The sequence below is a fragment of the Rattus rattus genome, chromosome 5 (genome assembly GCF_011064425.1).
Source record: "Rattus rattus isolate New Zealand chromosome 5, Rrattus_CSIRO_v1, whole genome shotgun sequence".
Classification (NCBI taxonomy): Eukaryota; Metazoa; Chordata; class Mammalia; order Rodentia; family Muridae; genus Rattus; species Rattus rattus.
This window is the reverse complement of record NC_046158.1, coordinates 64,338,980-64,357,837: the sequence shown is the minus strand read 5'-3', so window position 1 is coordinate 64,357,837 and position 18,858 is coordinate 64,338,980. Positions and strand designations below refer to the sequence as shown.

Sequence of the window (18,858 nt, the reverse complement as noted above, 5' to 3'; positions counted from 1 at the left end):
CCGCTAATCAACTTAGTGAAATGGCACTCAATTATTCAGAACCTGACAAGAAGAATGCTGGCTGTTAATTCTCTTATTAAGGAGGGTGTGGCAGTCTGGGGAATTTACTAATTTTAAGCCATAGGCTGACATTGCCGGAAGTCTCAGGACAGGGACTCTGTATAGGGAATACCCCCACTCACCAGGTCCTCTGTGCTATCACCAACAGGATCCCCACTGGAAGCCACTACCTAGCAGCTCCCAGGCACCCCATTGGGCCTGTAACACCGGATTGACACCTTGTATCTCCATACAATCCTCTGCAGATCCCAGTACTGTGTACTGGGTAGAAATCTGGCCTAAGGTCACCTACCATGAACCCGAGTACATATACTCACATTTTGAGGGGCTGACTCGATTCAGGCAAGAACCCATCACCATGACCCTAGCTCTACTCTTAGGAGGAATCACCTTAGGAGGAATGGCTGCAGGTATAGGGACAGGGACCACCACCCTCATCGAGACGGATCACTTTCGTCAGCTACAAGCGGCCATGAATGCAGATCTAAAAGCTATCGAGGAATCTGTGAGTGCATTAGAAAAGTCCTTAACATCTTTGTCTGAAGTGGTCTTACAAAATAGGAGAGGGCTAGACATGCTGTTCCTTCACGAAGGAGGGCTATGTGCTGCTCTAAAAGAAGAATGTTGTTTCTATGCAGACCATACAGGATTAGTGAGAGATAACATGGCTAAGCTCCGAGAACGCTTGGCCCAGAGACAGAAGTTGTTTGATTCCCAACAACGCTGGTTCAAGAGGTGATTTAACCGATCCCCTTGGTTTGCTACCCTGGTGTCCACCTTGATGGGACCCTTAATCATCCTCCTCCTAATCCTCCTCTTTGGCCCCTGCATTCTAAACAGATTGATGCAGTTCGTAAAGAACAGACTCTCAGTCATTCAGATGCTTGTTCTCACCCAACAATACCAGAGGGTAAGACAACAGGAAGAGATTCCTTAGAATTCGATTTGAGTAAAAGATTTTACTCAAGTCTAAAAGAAAATGGGGGAATGAAAGACCCCCCCATGAGTCTTTAACTCAGAGCTGCAACAGGCTTGCCCAAACGCCCAGATACCTAGGGCCGAGTCACCATTAAAACTAACAGACCAAAAAAAGAAAGGAATACAGAACAGACTAGGAGTACAGGATCTGACTCACAGGCCACCTGGCAGGAAGGGATAAGCCACTAACCCCCAACAATCAGGACGTCACAGCCTGCACGTACGCTCTTACCACGTTACAACCTCATTTGAATATGATTCAAACCTGCCAATGTGTGTGTAGCTATACCTTATTACCTCATCATGTGAAATACCCAATCATATGTGAACATGTCTATGTGCCTCGTTTAAATCCACCAAAAGCATCTGCTTCTGTCGCCCGCTTCTGCTTCCCCAAACCCTATAAAAGCCCCATGCTGGAGCTGCTGGGTGCGCAAGTCCTCCGAAGAGACTGTGTGCCCGCAGGTACCTGTGTTTTCCAATAAACCCTCTTGCTGATTGCAAAACAAACAAACAAACAAACAAACAAACAAAAAAACAAACAGGGATGTTCCATCAGAAATCCATCAATGTAATCCATGACATGAATAAACTCAAAGGAAAAAATGATTATCTCATTAGATGCTGAGAAAGCATTTGACAAACTTTAACATCCCTTCATGTTAAAAGTCTTGGAAAGATCATGAATTCAAGGCCCATAACTAAGCACAGTAAAAGCAATATACAGCAAACCACTAGCCAACACCAAACTAAATGGAGAGAAACTTGAAGCAATCCCACTAAAATCAGGAACTAGACAAGGCTGCCTTCTTCTCCCTACCTACTCATTATAGATAGTAATTGAAGTCCTAGACAGAGCAATTAGTCCGCAAAAGGAGGTCAAAGGTATACAAATTGGAAAAAAGTGAAAATATTACTATTTGCTGATGATATTATGGTATATTTAAGTAATGCCATGAATTCCACCGCAGAATTCCTAAATCTAATAAATAATTTCAGCAAAGTGGATGGACATAAAATTAACACAACATATCAGTAGTCTTCCTCTACTCAAAGGTTAAACAGGTTGAGAAAGAAATTAAGGAAACAACACCCTTCACAATATTTACAAATAATAAAATTACCTTGGGGTAACTCTAACCAAGCAAGTGAAAGATCTGTATGACAGGAACTTCAAGTCTCTGAAGAAAGATATTAAAGAAGATCTCTAAAGACAGAGAGACCTCCCATGCTCATGGATTGGCAGGATGAATATAGTAAAAGTGACTGCCTTGCACAAAGCAATCTACAGAGTTAATGCAATACCCATCGAAATTCCAACTTAATTCTTCATATAGGTAGAAAGAACAATTTGTAAAATCATTTGGAATAACAAAAACCCAGGGTAGCTAAATCTATTCTCCGTAAAAGCAGAATTTCTTGCATAATCACCATCTCTAGCTTCCAGCTGTATTATAGAGCAATAGTGATAAAAACTGTACAGTATTGGTACAGAGACAAGCAGGTAGATCAATTGAATAGAATTGAAGATCTATAAATGAACAAACACACCTACGGTCACTTGATCTTTACCAGAGGAGCTACAACCATCCATTGAAAAATACACAGCATTTTCAACAAATGATGCTGATTCAGCTGGAGGTCAGCATGGAACAAAATTTTCATTTAAGGCAATATGAACAGGAATATTGAGGCAAGGACTGAATTGGAAGTCATAAAGGCAGACTGTTTTCTGGCTTATCACCAATGTTTAATCAGCTTGTTTTTTTATACACCCTAGGCAAAGACGCCCAGATTGGTCTTCTCCCACAGTGATCTATGTGCTCCCATATTATTTTCAAATTTAGAAAGTGAACTACATGCTTACCCATAGACCAATATGCTTGGTGTGTTGTCTTAACTGATAACTTGTTCTTCTCAAATTATTGTAGATGGTGTCATGTTGACCTAACACTTAATCAACATATTTGTATAATTCATAAAAATAAATAGCAACAAGATTTCTAATAATAACTCATTATACAAATGACGAAAGGACTTGACTAGACATGTACCTGAATAAGACATAAAGAATTGTTCATATATGATAAAATGCTCACCATCACTAATAATAAAGTAATGAAAATCTAAAGTGCAATTAGATACAATCTCACAAGTAGGACTATCAAACGAATTCAAATGATATGAAATATAAAATCAGACAAAGGTAGGGGTAAAACAGGATATCTGCAACATTAATATTATGAATACAAATTTAAAAATATATTATATAAACTACCACATAAGTCTTTGACTCCAAAAATAAAAACAGAAAGAAAACTATGTACTTCAATAGTAGTGAAAACAAAAGAAACAAAAAGAAAAGAAAAAAGAAAAGAAAACAAAGAGAGGAAGAGAGAGAAAGTAAGAAATAAACCTTATGAAATTATTTTGAAGGTTATTTTATTTTGAGCAGTATGTAATGTACTGTAATTGATTGAATTATATATTAAGATGACATGAACAGGTTTCTTGATTCAAACTTCCATATAGCAATATTTTACTGTATGAAATTGTACCATTCTCTATGGTTATAAATTTTTAAAGCAGAAAGTAAACTATTAACATCAAAGGTACTTAAAGTCCCATTTAAAAACATTTAATTATATTCATAGTGCATATTAATAACATAAAATTTATATTTTATAGTTACAGTTTTATTAATTTCTACTTTTTAGAAACTTATTCTAATGGACACATTTTATGATCACTGACCACATTGATGGACAAATAATATTAGAAAATGAATTCATAGGCAAATGGATGGAACTGGAAAATATCATCCTGAGTGAGGTAACTCAATCACAGAAAAACACACATGGTATGAAGTCATTGATAAATGGATATTAGCCCAAATGATCAAATTACCCTAGATGCACAGAACACATGAAATTCAAGAAGGATGACCAAAATGCAGATGCTTCACTCCTTTAAAAGGGGAACAAGAATACCCTTGGGAGGGGATAGGGAGGCAAAGTTTAGAACAGAGATTGAAGGAACACCCATTTAGGGCCTGCCCCACATGTGGCCCATACAAACTAGGTAAGATGGATGAAGCAAAGAAGTGCAGACTGACAGTAACCCGATATAGATCTCTCCTGAGAGACACAGACAGAATAAGGCAAATACATAGGCGAATGCCAGCAGCAAACCACTGAACTGATAATAGGAACCCCGTTGACGGAATCTTAGAAAGGACTAAAAGAGCTTGAAGGGGCTTGAGACTCCATGTGAACAACAATGCCAACCAACCAGAGCTTCCAGGGACTAAGCCACTACCCAAAGACTATACATGGACTGACTAGCAATGAATAGCCTAGTAAGGGCACCAGTGGAAGGGGAAGCCCTTGGTCCTGCCAAGACAGAAACCCCAGTGAACGGGATTGTTGGGGGTGAGGGCGGTAATGGGGGGACGATGGGGAGGGGAACACCCACATAGAAGGGGAGGGGAAGGGGCTAGGGGGATGTTGGCCTGGAAACCCGGAAAGGGAATAACAATTGAAATTTAAATAAGAAATACCCAATTTAATAAAGATGAAGAAAAAAATATTTACAGTTTCAAAATGTATGAACAGATATGCCTTTTTAAAAATTCTTTTGCAGATAAAAGAATTTTATATTTTACTCTTATAAGATTTTTTGTGTCTTTAAGGTAAGTAATGGTATTAAACAATATTAAGAAATCAAATATTTTTATGCAGTCATTTCTAACACCTAAATATCTATTTGAGTTTTTTGTATGTAAAAGAATGAAAACATACAGATTCATTAAATATTTGTGATGGCTTTTGATTTCTCCTGAGATTCAAAGGGAAATAACGTTGTTAAGAAACATTCTAATATTGCCTATACTTTTCTCATGGTGAAGTAATTACATAATTGTCAATGGGCTTCATTAACTTAGAGTAAAACAAGTCTCAGAATCACCCAAATAGCTTCACTCTGTGTTCACCATTACCCCCCAGGATGTCATCACTTTTAATACTTGCCCTATATGTTATGTTTCCTTCAGTAAGTTTAGAGTTAAACTTAAAATCTTTACCAAAAGATTGTCATTGATTAGACCCTTTGGGTATTTACTTAGTTATTCTAATTAAGTAATCAAAGAGTACAGGCATTGATACAAAAAAACCTAGTGGACAGGAAAGCTAAAATGATAACTTCACTAGTCGAAGAAAGTCATATTTAATGTGGCTTGTGTGTTTTAATGATCTGAAGTCATTTTTCAGTTGTTTGCATTGTTTTTCCCTGAATAATTACAATGATGTTGATATTTTATTTTGTAGAATAAACCATTATGTAAACAATTATGAAAACAATGGTTCAAAGAAAGCTAGATAAGTTACACTCAGAAGTTGCTGCACAATTTCAATTAACAATTCAAGTGAATATATAGCATTTATTTATTATTTTTTAGACAAGCTATATTGAACTCACTATGTAGTTTGAGGATGACTTTAAACTTCTGATCCTTCTTAATGCTCTGATTAAAAGCCTATGTATGTATATATGAAGAGAGAAAGAGAGCAAGAGGGCTCTCTTATGTTTTTATTTATCATCCTCCTCCCTCTAAAATAAAAATGAGCACAGAGGTATAAAAAAAACTTTGCAGTGCAACTTAGGTGTTCATTTTTCCTTTAATGAAGTAAATGTAGTTAACTTGTAAGAGGATTTATTGACATCAGAAATGCCTTCAGCTGTATGTAAAATGAATGTAATATTGAAACCTTCAAGCAGACCTTTTTTTTTTTTTTTTCCTTTTCTTTTTTTCGGAGCTGGGGACCAAACCCAGGGCCTTGCGCTTGCTAGGCAAGCGCTCTACCACTGAGCTAAACCCCCAACCTTCAAGCAGATCTTAAATGCTTTTTATCTTTTATATTGCAAGCAAACAAGATTATGAAAAATATATTTGTAGTATTTTTTTTCTTTTCCCTGTATTTCTCACCCTATGGGTTGAGAAAACATCATAGCAGCTGAATAACCAGTTGAAAGAGAAGATATATCTATTAGGTGAAGATTCAGTAAGCTAGATATAAAATATAATGCTAGGCCTTCTGGGAAAAGGCTTTACTTCAGTCCTACTCACTCAAGTTTCTAGATTTCTTAGAATAACTAGAGAGCAGTCATTCAAAAGCACAGGCTCACTGAAGGGCATCGTATATGCAAATGGTAACAGTGAACTTGTCTGTTAGAATATCTCATTATAAACCCACCCCAAGATGACTAGACTGACACATACAGATACAGTCCAAGTATTTCCAGTTAGCATTAAAAGTGCTATCTTCTATCCTATGGATAATTCTATTCTTTCAACTGACAGGCAGTGATAGAGAAACTATTTTGTTACAGTTCCCGCGTTACCTAAAAATTCACATGAACAAATGTGGAGGCAAATACCAAATGTGTTCTGCTTCTCCTTACAAATAAAAGTGAAAGTTCTGGAAGTTTTGTTTGCTTGTTTTATATTGTTTTTGGATTTGTTTTGTTTTTGTTCTGTATTGTTTTGTATGTGTGTGGGTGAGTCATTAAAGTAATAAAAAGAAAAGAACAACAAGAATAAAACAAACTATGCAGATTACAAACTACTTCAAATTCACCAGTAAAATATGTATTCATGTATGTGCGTGTGCATTACTTGTGTGTGTGCCTGTGAGAGGAAGGGAGGGAGGGAGAGGGAGAGGGAGAGGGAGAGGGAGAGGGAGAGGGAGAGGGAGAGAAGTTGTATTCATGTAATACATATGGTGATGCGTATGTGGATGTCATAGGACAATTTTCAGAAATTCCTTTTCACATACTACCTTGTAGACACAAGATATTCCTTTCTACTCTCTCACTCTACTACATATTTCAGGATAGCTGGCCCTTAAATTTCGGGATTTTCTTTCCTACTTCGTATCTTGACCCAAGTATGCTGGGATTGTAGATGTATGTTACAAATGAAGTGCATTATACAAAGGCTAGAATAACACACAAACCGTTGTGTTAAACAACAAGCACTCCCATCACTGAGTCACCCTCCTGGCTCAATTCTCTGGCCTTGGATGATGTAACCATTATAAACAGACATACTCACCTGCTCAAATTCATGAAGTACTTAACTCAATTTTTTCACATGTATCAATCTTTCCTACATATAAAACTAGAGAATAGTTACATTGACATTAGATTCAAATTTATATTTACATTAGAATCAGTGTTTATGTTGGACCAGTGTAGTATAAAGTTAACATGACTATTAATTGAGAAACCCTTCATGCAGAAAGACATTTGATCTTGAACTTTCTGACATGCAGATTAAGTACATTGATTTCCCTTAAAATCAACCTCCTATTTTATCTATTTTTCAGTTTTTCAATCTTATTAAGTTACATGTCGCCATCAGAATTTAGAGGATTTAAAAATTAGTCATATTGTTTAAACTATTGGGAAAGACTGCTATAATTGTTAAAGAAAGCAAACAATTACAAATCACCGCCACCCACTGAAAACTGTTTTACATACTTGTGTGGATTTCCACAGTCCTCACAAGGTGAAGTGGGCATTCATTGCTCAGAATTTAAAGGTTTGTCAAAGTTAGACACAACGAAACACTAAAATTCCCCTTCCTCAAAATAATAAAGTAATATTTAATTAGTGGTTATCTCTATCATCAGTTTTAATGCTAGCATCTATGTTTTGAAATAATTACTTTCTAGTCACTTAGATAATTGAGAAGCAAACCAAAACTACAATTCCAGAAAATCGTACTGACACATCAGTTGTTACACAAATCACTGACAGGTATATATATGGGGAAGAAGGTGTAGATAGATAGCAAAAACGCACGGCGAATCTTCTCGCCTAACCTCCTGGCCTGAGAGAAAGGCTAGACAAGACTTTTTCACAAGCCTTTCTACCTATAGGGAGGAGGGCTTGCTGGCTGGCCAGTCAAGTGTGATAAGGCAAGCTCAAAGCCAGAATATTACATACCTAGCACAGGAGTGGACTTTTAGCTTTGTTTTTGTTTTTGTTTTTGTTGTAGGTTATTTTTTTTCTAAACTGATCAATCTCAAGTAAGGGAAAGGAGAAAGGAGACACACACTCTTGCCCACCAATTTTTTTTGAGATTATAATGTAATTACATCATTTCCTTCTTTCCTTTCCTTCCACCAACCTTCTCATATACCATTTGCAACTACCTCCATATTCAGTACCATTAAGCTTGAAACCATCTCAGACTTGTTTGATATGTTAGGATCATCTTTGTTTAGTTCATATTTGAGAGGTCAGATCAGTAAAACTTTATGTGAGTAGCTTCTAATAGTATTATGAGACACAACATCACAGTAAAAATCTCAATCTTATGACTCTCATACTCCTTGTATTTTTTCCTAGGCATTGCTCCCAGGGACCTAGATGAGTGAGTGTTTTATGGATATATTCTTGGGACTGGACCCCACAGGTCCTTATTTTTATTAGCTGTGTTTTAGTGTAGTGTTCTCCATATGATGCAAAGTGAAATTTCTTTAAGAATGAAGACTATGATTATCCGTATGTATAAGGATTAGTATCTATAGATTGTTATAAAGGATTATGCTGGCTTAATAATTAGAGGTTGAAGATTCTCTCCCAATGACTATGATGTCACTAGCAGTTTGTATTTAGTTAGGAACAGGCAGTGTATTTCTTGTTAAACAGGTCTTACATCCAGTTAGAAGGGGTTGATTACTGCCAAGATACCCATTCCACTATTGTACAATTAAGATTTTTTTCCATTAATGTGGATTATAGGTGTCACAGATGGGTAGAACTGTTGTCTGCCTTCCTTCTTTGGAAGTTCATATGCTACCTTCTCAGAGAGGAGCCATTCAGCTCAACTTTTCATCTGGACTGACAATGCTCCTTCCAGGAACCAAAAGCTACCTAATAAAACCCCAAAGGACAGGCATGAGAAGCCTCTGTTAAGCTGTCTAAGGGTTATCCAAGAGACTCCAAAACATACAATGTTTGCCCTTGTTTACCCTCTAAAATGTAAAGTTAGTTCCTATTGCTGAAAACACCATCCTCCTGGAAATCAGAGCCTAAAATCTCCAGAAATGGAAGTGACCTAAAAGATGTTTGAATCTATTGATTCTGTGTGTTGGTCCTAAGATTTTCTCTGCTGCTACTTGTGCTCAAGAGTCTTTTTTTTCTGATTGAATTCTTTCACCAGCAGAGAAGATGATCAATTTTCTTAGCCTTAAACATCACTGAACCTCTACTGTGTTTTTCTCCTATAAGTACATCCTTCAATACTTTTGTAGTAGTTGAAATCTCATTGGATATTTACAGAAACTACAGAGGCATGTCAAGGAGAAAACAAAGCTCTGCTGTTAGGGTTTATGATTAAATATCTCCTGTGATGTGAACACAAATGGGATGTTAATTCCTACACAAGAGTCAATCATGTTATCACTGTTCATTTTATTTCATTTACAAGAACTCGGCTAAATCATATCTCTGCAAAGAATAATTGCCTACACAGTTGTCCATAGGGATGGCAATTACTCTGGGATAATTCCCTACTTGTCATTGACTGTAAGATAAATAGTGATCTCCAACAAGACTTATTTTCAAAACCTGGGGAGAAATATTGTCTCCAAAAGAAAATAGGTTTCACTGTTGAAACTGTTTAGATGGTGCTGAGGTAAGTGTATTAATCCCTGATCTATCAATGGATATCTAAGGTAAATGTGACAAGCTGATACATATGCTTTCAATAATATATCTTTATTGATTCCGTATGAGAGCCAGAGTTTATCTGTGCTAAGAGAACATCGGTCAACAGTGTAATATATCTAAGGTAGCCTCTCCTATAACAATTAAACCAAAACACTGAGTAGTTATTACTAACTTACTACCAAAAGAAGATAGCTGACTTTTCACATTTTAGAAACTTGAGAACCAATGGCAGAGAATCTCTTTAATTTTATTCATGGAACAGGAGTTTTTCAATTCTTTAACATTTATTTGAATTTTTCGTTAATTTTTTAATAGATAACAAGAATACCTTTTTTAAGATTTTTATGTGTCTATCCTCTCTGTCCCAATCTTGTGTGGTCACTTGTTTTGCATCTTTTATAAATATCAGATAGTTGGCATTTCATTGTATGGTATTGGCAGATACAATAGTCATGATGGAACAGAGTAATACAATCATATAATGAGGAATGAAAGTGCTTCCATCTATCCATAATATGTTGCAAAGGAGGAATAGAGTAGGGACAGTTAAAATAATTAGAGAATATATTCCTTGTTGGGAGACTGTTTTCAGATTATTCAGACTTCTCATTTAAAAATTTACAAATATGGATTAGATCATCCCTAAGCTTATACAACTGTAGTTAATATTCTTTTATCTTAAAACTGAACCTAAAATTTTCACAGCAGTATAAAACAGTTCAAGATCATCAGCAGCATTGAAGTGAACTTGGATAAATTAATTATATCCTTTGTTTCAGTCCAAGTGTAAAAAAAGTTCTCTAATATTACATATGACAATCAAGAAATCTAAGTGAAACGAGACATGCAAATAACTGTCCACTCTCCATAACTCATGATTTATACTAATTATTTATTGCTTTTATCAGGACCATCATCACCATCATTCTTATCAGTTACCATGGGTAAACGGATGGTGTATGAAACTGTACCCAAGCTCTAATTCCTACAAATAGGAATAATTATAATTGAAACAATGGAATATGGATACTATGCAGTGTTGCTTTATTGTTTCAGGGATGGTATTATACCTTATTTTCATGTAGTGACATTTGTACAATTATTAATTTTCCTTGCCTGTATTTATGCTGTTGTTTCCAATAAAAATAAATAAATATCTTTTGATAAATGTGGCTTATTTTATGAAATTCTAACACAACATTTTATGAATATATAAAGGGTTCTGATAAATTTTAGAGTGTAAGATATACTTGATCTAATTTTAGTCCAAACTTGTACCCCACCTTAAGTGGGTAATATTATAAGTAAGGAAATAATGAAATATAGGTGAAATAAGGTAGACTATCTTGTCTATTTAAAAATGTATATATCACATTTAAAATTTCTTCTTACATTCTTAGAAGAGAAAACAAGAACCTTGCTTCATCCATCACAGAGAGAACATTACATTGCTGGATATCATCAACTGCCAATGAGAAAAGCAAGAAGCCCAAGAAAATGCAGTACATGAACTATACCAAGCCAACAGAGTTTATATTTATCGGATTCACAGATTATCTGCCGTTAAGACTCATGCTATTTTTAGTGTTTCTCATAGTTTACACATTAACTTTGGTGGGAAATATGGGCTTAATAATCCTAGTCAATATTGACTTAAGTCTTCAAACCCCTATGTATCACTTTCTTAGCAATCTGTCTTTCTTAGATATCAGCTATTCAACAGCTATTGCACCTAAAATGCTGGTAGACTTCTTAGCCTCCAAGAAGAGTATCTCATTTTATGGATGTGCTATACAGATGTTTTTCTTTGCATGCTTTGCAGACGCGGAGTGCCTTATCCTGGCTGCGATGGCATATGACCGCTATGCAGCCATTTGCAACCCACTGCTTTATTCTACATTGGTGTCTCGCAAGGTCTCCTTCAGCCTTGTTGTGTTGGCTTATTTTAGTGGAAGTGTGACCTCACTGGTGCATGTGTCACTCACGTTTATGCTTCCATACTGTAGGTCCAATATTGTCAACCATTTTTTTTGTGACATCCCACCTCTCCTTGCATTATCGTGTGCTGATACTTATATTAATGAGCTTCTGCTCTTTGCTTTATGCGGCACAATCCAGACCAGCACTTTCATGGTCATCCTTACTTCTTACATCTGCATCCTCATTACTGTTTTGAGCATCAAGTCCTCAGGAGGCAGGAGCAAAACATTCTCCACCTGTGCTTCTCATCTCATAGCTGTCACCTTGTTCTATGGAACTCTGCTCTTTATGTACTTGCGTCCCACCACCAGCTATTCCCCAGACACTGATAAGGTAGTTGCTCTGTTTTACACTGTTGTGTTTCCTATGTTGAATCCAATTATTTACAGCTTTAGAAACAAAGATGTGAAAAATGCACTCAAAAAATTATTTGATAAACAAGGGACCTTCAGGTGAATGAGTATCCAAATTATTTATAAATGTTAATTCCTGGTTGCCATTAAAGATGTATATTCTCATTATTAAAAAGAACAACGAATAATTTACTTTTTTCTGTAATTTTATTTTTCTCTTTCATTTTTTTTAATTTAATCTTTTTTTCCAATCCAGATTTTATCTGTCTCCAAGTCTACCGTCTGACTGGTCCATTTCCCATACCTCACCCGCCTACCCCTGTCTTCATAAGAATGTCCCCAATCCCACTACCTCTACCCTACCAGACCTCCCCAGATCTTGGGGCCTCTAGTATTTCCAGGGTTAGGTGCAACTTCTCTCACTGGGGCCAGACCAGGCAGTCCTCTTCTGTATATGTCTTGGGGGTCTCCTATTAGCTGATGTGTGTTGCCTGGTTTGTGGTTGTTTCTGAGAGATCTCGGGGGTCCAGGTTAGATGAGACTGCTAGTTTTCTTCCTCCTCAGCTTCTTCCAGAATTTCCCAAATTTAACCACAGGAGTCAGCAGCTTTTGTTTATTGGTTGGGTGTAAATACCTGTATCTGGTTCTTTCTTTTGCTTGGTGGATCTTTCAGAGGTCAATCATGATAAGACCCTTTTTCGTAAGCACACCATAGCATCAGTAATAGTGTCAGGCCTTGGGACCTCCCCTGGAACTGGATCCCAGTTTGGGCCTATCATTGGTCCTTCTTTTCCTTGGGTTCTTCTCAATTTTTCCCTGCAGTTCTTTTAGATAGGAATAATTCTTGGTCACAGTTTGTGACTGTGAAATGGCAACTCCATCCCTCCTCTTGACGCTCTGCCTCTCTACTACAGGACGGCTCTTCAAGTTCCCTCGCTCTACTGTAGGGCATTTCATTTTTGATCCCTGGCTTTAATTTTTAAGAGTCTCTAACCTTCTAGGTCTCTGGTACATTCTAGAGAGTCCCCCCACCTCTTACCTCCTGATGTTGCCTGTTTCCATTCTTTCTGAAAAAAAAAATTCACGAATGTTTTACTGTTATAATATAAATTCACCACTTATTTACTCCAGATGCAAAGAGATTGACAGGTGTTTATTCTTCCATTAACTGAGATATTTCTCCATTTACTCACATCTTCAATTACTTTCTTTAAGATTTCACGATTTCATTCAATATTGGTTATATTTAAACGAATTATTTGACTGTATTTACTAAGACACTATTTTACTTCCTTTTCCAATCATTTGCAACTGGTATTTATGAAGACTATTCAATTTTAACACTAACAATGTGTCTTAAACTTCTATTGCATATATTACAACAGTCATTTTTATAATGTATAAATTTTTTTGTGCAAGAGGTCATGAAATTTTTAAACAGAAAAATTTTAATGTTCCACTTTTCAAAATAGAAGATATTTTCATCCTTTTCTGAATAATTATGACTACAAATTGTATTACTATGTTATGTAATAATGGCATACATATGTGTCCATTTAGAAAAATATCAGTTGTTGCTTTTCTATACATAGCTTTAATATGATTTAAGATAACTAATTTTTGATTCAACACCACTGAATTTATTCATATAATTCACCTAAAATATTTTTGCTACAATTAAAAGTTCGTTTAAAGAAATCATTGAGAAAATTTAAGAATTAAATTTTAAATTTAATCTACTAAATCATTGATACTCACCATAAGCTTTCCACTCCAGTGTGGATTTGTTGTATTTTTAATATTATTAATATTGTCATCATATTTTAATGTCAAATATACAAAATGAAAAGAACATTAGTGAGAAATAACTCACAGTTTCAAGTTAAATATGACAAGTACATTTACATATTTGAAATTTACAACATCTGAGTGTGCATCTGTGTCTGCATGTATGTCTATACAAGTTCATATTCACAGGTGTACATATGCATATGCGGGTCAAGGATTGACAATGGGCGTTTCTTTTGGTTGGACACAATCTTTATTTTGCTCTCCCTGCGATGTGGGACTCTCTCAATTCAACAACACAGGTTGACAAGCAGTCCTCAAGGACTCTCCTCTTTATCTCTTTATGTCTGGGATTTTAGGTTCAAGCCATCATGCTGATCTTTTCTGTCGCTGATGGGATAAACTTTGTCATATTTGTGGAAAATAGTTGATTTTTTTTCTTTTTTGGTTCTAGCCTACAATGCTCTTGTGTATCTATGACTGCCAATGTTCTACATACAGCGTATTAATTTCTTGATGCATCTTCATAAATCACACTAGCAATTTCACAATTTCACAGCAAGGATACATTATGAACTTTAATGAACGTGATGTTACTACTCATCATTCTGATCATTACACTATAACTTGGCATCAAACTATAATTTCCAAAGTCAGAAAAACATAAATTCTCTCAAATAAACAGGGTGATTAACAAAGAGACATAAATTAGCTACTTAGTTGAAGAACTAATAAACAGATATAAACTTCAATAGATGTAAGAAAAATTAAAATTTACACAGTAATGTAATGTGCAGTTCTGTGAAAGTAATTGTGACAATGAGATATTATCTCGTGGTGCAATTTTAAATCCATCCAAAAAGCATTCTGTTCTACTTATTTATCTCACTTTTATAAACCTCTGCAGTCACCCACATCCAGCAGTGAACTGAGTTTGTTTGCTATTGCAATACAAAAATAAAGTAAGGGACAAATATTTTTTAAAGGCCATCATAAGTTTTATTAGATATTAAATTTACTTACATTTCAAATGTTATCTCTTGTCCTGGTTTCCCATCTTGAAACCCTTTATCCCATCCTCACTCCCCCCTACTTCTATGAAGGTGCTCCCCCACCCACTCACCCACTCCCACCTCCTGGCCATGGCATTTCCTTAAACTGGGGTATCAAGCATCCCAGAACCAAGGGTCTCTCTTCCCATTGATGTCCAACAATGCCACCCTCTGCTACATATGCTGCTAGAGCCATTGTTCCCCTCATGTGTACTCCCAGGTTGGTGGTTTAGTCCCAGAAAGCTTTGGGGGGGGTGTCTGGTTAGTTGATATTGCTGTGTTTCCTATGGTTTGCAAACCCCTTCAGTTCCTTCAGTCCTTTCTCTATCTCCTCCATTAGGGACCCTGTTCTCAGTCCAATGGTTGGCTTTGAGCACTTGCCTCTGTATTTGTCATGCTCTGGCAAAGCCACTCAAGAGACAGCTATATCAGGCTCCCTTCACCAACCCCTTCTTGGCATCTGCAATAATATCTGTGTTTGTTGTCTTTATATGGAATGGATCCCCAGGTAGGGCAATCTTTGGATAGCCTTTCCTTCAGTTTGTGCCCCATACTTTGTCTCTGTATTTCCTCCCTTGAGTATTTTGTTCCCCCTTCTAAGAAGGACTGAAAAATCAACTCTTTGGTTTTCCATCTTCTTGAGCTTCATATGGTCTGTGAATTGTATCTTGGGTATTCTGAGCTATTGGGATAATATCCACTTATCAGTAGGAACCTACTATGTGTGTTCTTCTGTGACTGGATTACCTCACTCAGGATGATATTTTCTGGTTCCATCCATTTGCCAAAGAATTTCATGAAGTCAGTGTTTTTAATAGCTGAGTAGGACTCCATTGTGTAATATACCACATTTTCTGTATCCATTCCTCCATTGAAGGGCATCTTCCTCCCCCCCCCAGCTTCTGGCTATTATAAATAAGGCTACTATGAACATAGTGGAGCATGTGTCTTGTTATATGTTGGAGCATCTTTTGGGTATATGCTCAGGAGTGGTATAGCTGGGTACTCAGGTGGTACTATGTATAATTTTCTGAGGAACCGCCAGACTGATTTCATAGTGGTAGTATCAGCTTTCAATGCCATCAACAATAGAGATGTGTTCCTCTTTCTCCACATCCTGCTTTTAACTGAGTTTTTTATCTTAACCGTTGTGACTGGTTTGTGATGGAATTTCAATGTTGTTTTGGTTTGCATTTTCCTGATGACTAAGGATGTTGAACACTTCTTTAGGTACTTTTCAGCCACTTCATATCCCTCAGCTGAGAATTCTTTGTTTAGGTCTGTACACCATTTTTTTAAATAGGGTTATTTGACTCTCTAGAGTCTAATTACTCGAGTTCTTTGTATGTATTGTATATTAGCCATCTATCAGCTCTTTTCCCAATCTGCTGCTTGCTGTTTTGTCCTATTGACAGTGTCTATTGTCTTACAGAACCTTTTCATGTGGCTCAAAGAACAAATGAGGTAGTATTCCTTCTGTTTCAATTTTTTGAAATAGTATGAAGAATATTAGTACTAGGTCTTCTTTGAAGGTCTGCTAGAATTCTCACTTAATGCATTCACAGCAAATATTTTCTCATGTTAGAGTCAGGGATAGTGAGATGAGTTGGGTGAAGGAATTTTGAAGGTGAAGGTCTTCTGAACCATTGGATATGGGGTTAGACAAAAAGGAAAGGGACAACACATAATGCTTTCTAATACAGAGCTTGGTATAAGAATGTAGGGATTAGTCCTCAACCATAGTAGGAGAGGCACAATTTTACCTTTAGCTTATTTTTTTGCCATGGAAAGAGAGGACCTTGAATTAGTACAACATGCCTGCTGTAGGTCTGGCCTGTCCCAAACCCAGGAACTGAGGGAAGGAGGAAACAAGGAAGAGATCAGTGGGATCGACATAAAAGAGGAGGAGAATGGCAGGGAAAGCTGCCACAGATGTTCTGTTGCATAGCTGTGGCTGAGAATGTAGGATTGTATTTAGTGGAACACAGCTAGAAAGCAGACATAGAGATTGTATTTGGGGAAAAGTAGTGATGGAGATGGTTTTCAGCTTTAGTGTACATGTTTAACTGTTGGTGTTACTTGCTACTGTTGGAGGATATCATAATGCAATGAGTTGGTGTAAAGGATGATGGGGGAGAAGATCTTTGTGATCTATTGGGGATATCAGAAAAAAAAAACTGGAGTTCACAGCAGGTTTTCTCCTGCAGAACTATGATATTAATATATTGGCTATTAGTCCTCTATTGGATGTAGGATTCGTAAAGATCTTTTCCCAATCAGTTACTTGCCATTTTGTCCTAATGACAGTGTCCTTTACCTTACAGAAGCTTTACAGTTTTATGAGGACCCATTTGTAGATTCTTGATCTTAGAGCATAAACCATTGGTATTTTGTTCAAGAAAATTTCCCCTTTCTTTTGGAGGCACTCCGAGCTATGAGTTTTCCTCTTAGCACTGCTTTCATTGTGTCCCATAAGATTAGGTATGTTGTGGCTTCATTTTCATTAAATTCTAAAAACTCTTTAATTTCTTCCTTAACCAAATTATCATTGAGTAGATCATTTTTCTTCTTCTATGTGAATGCAGGCTTTCTTTCTTTTTTTGTTTGTTTGTTTTTGTTTTTGTTATTGAAGACCAGTCTTTATCCGTGGTGATCTGATATGGGATTATTTTAATCTTCTTCTATCTCTTCAGGCCTGTTTTGTGACTGATTATATGGTCAGTTTTGGAGAAGGTATCATGAGGTGCTGAGAAGAAGGTATAGTCTTTTGTTTTAGGATGAAATGTTCTATAGATATCTGTTAAATCCATTTGGTTCTTATCTTCTGTTAGTTTCACTATGTCTCTGTTTAATTTCTGTTTCCATGTTCTGTCCATTTATGAGAGTGGGGTGTTGAATTCTCTCTTTATTATTGTGTGAAGTGCAATATGTGCTTTGTCTTGTAGTAAATTTTCTTTCATGAATGTGGGTGACCTTGCATTTGGAGAATAGATATTCAGAATTGAGAGTTCATCTTGGTGGCTATTTTCTTTGACAACCATGAAGTGTCCTCCCTTACCTTTTTTTAAACTTTTGGTTAAAAGTCAATTTTATTTGAAATTAGAATGGCCCCTTCAGCTTGTTCCTTGGTACAATTTGCATGAAAAAATATTTTCTTGCCTTTTACTGTGAGGCTATGTCTGTCTTTGTCACTAACTGAGCAAAATGCTGGGTCCTGTTTACATATCCCATCTGTTAGTCTATGTCTTTTTATTGGAGAATTGAGTCCATTGATGTTGAGAGCTATGAGAGAACAATGATTATTGTTTTCTATTTGTTGTTATTGTTGTTGTTGTTGTTGTTGTGGTCATGGTGGTGGTGGATAGAGGTGGTATTATTTTTCTGTGGCTATCTTCTTAGGGGTTAATTAAAAGTAGATTACTTTCTTGCTTTTTGTAGGGTATAGCTTCCCTCCTTATTGAAAAATATGGATCACTTCATGATTTTACATGTTATCCTTGCAAAAGGGACATCTAATCTTCTCTGTATTGTTCCAATTTTAGTATATGTACTGCTGAATCACACACTTCTCTTGGTATTGCATGAGCATTGAGTTGAGTGATTTACTGGAGACATTCCTTTCAGTGCTCAGTGTTCAGGTCTCCCACTGTTTGTGTAATAATATCTGTCTATGGATTTCTAAATTTGTTTTTTATTTTGCACTATGAAACTTCTCTGGTTATAGGTACATAACGCACTGATCTTTGAGTATGGAAAATATGATTATAAGTAATTTTATTATTACATATTTTTTCTTCCTTTCCTTTTGTTTTTAGAGTGGTATTATTTGGCTTTTCTTTTTCTTTTATATCTTTATTAACTTGAGTATTTCTTATTTACATTTCGATTGTTATTCCCCTTCCCAGTCA

The 18,858-nt window shown here is 36.2% G+C and overlaps 1 protein-coding gene and 1 non-coding gene across 2 annotated transcripts; one reads left to right on the top strand and one right to left on the bottom strand.

Annotated features, from left to right (window-relative positions):
- The first annotated feature begins 11,274 nt into the window (after positions 1 to 11,274).
- On the top strand, positions 11,275 to 12,213 carry LOC116900320 (olfactory receptor 5AS1-like). Its single transcript, XM_032902077.1, has one exon. The coding sequence runs from the start codon at positions 11,275 to 11,277 to the stop codon at positions 12,211 to 12,213; it is 939 nt and encodes a 312-aa protein (XP_032757968.1).
- Positions 12,214 to 18,410: 6,197 nt separating this feature from the next.
- LOC116902475 lies at positions 18,411 to 18,514 on the bottom strand. The gene has a single exon (XR_004388093.1). It is a non-coding gene; the product is annotated as a U6 spliceosomal RNA (small nuclear RNA).
- Between the last annotated feature and the right edge of the window lie 344 nt (positions 18,515 to 18,858).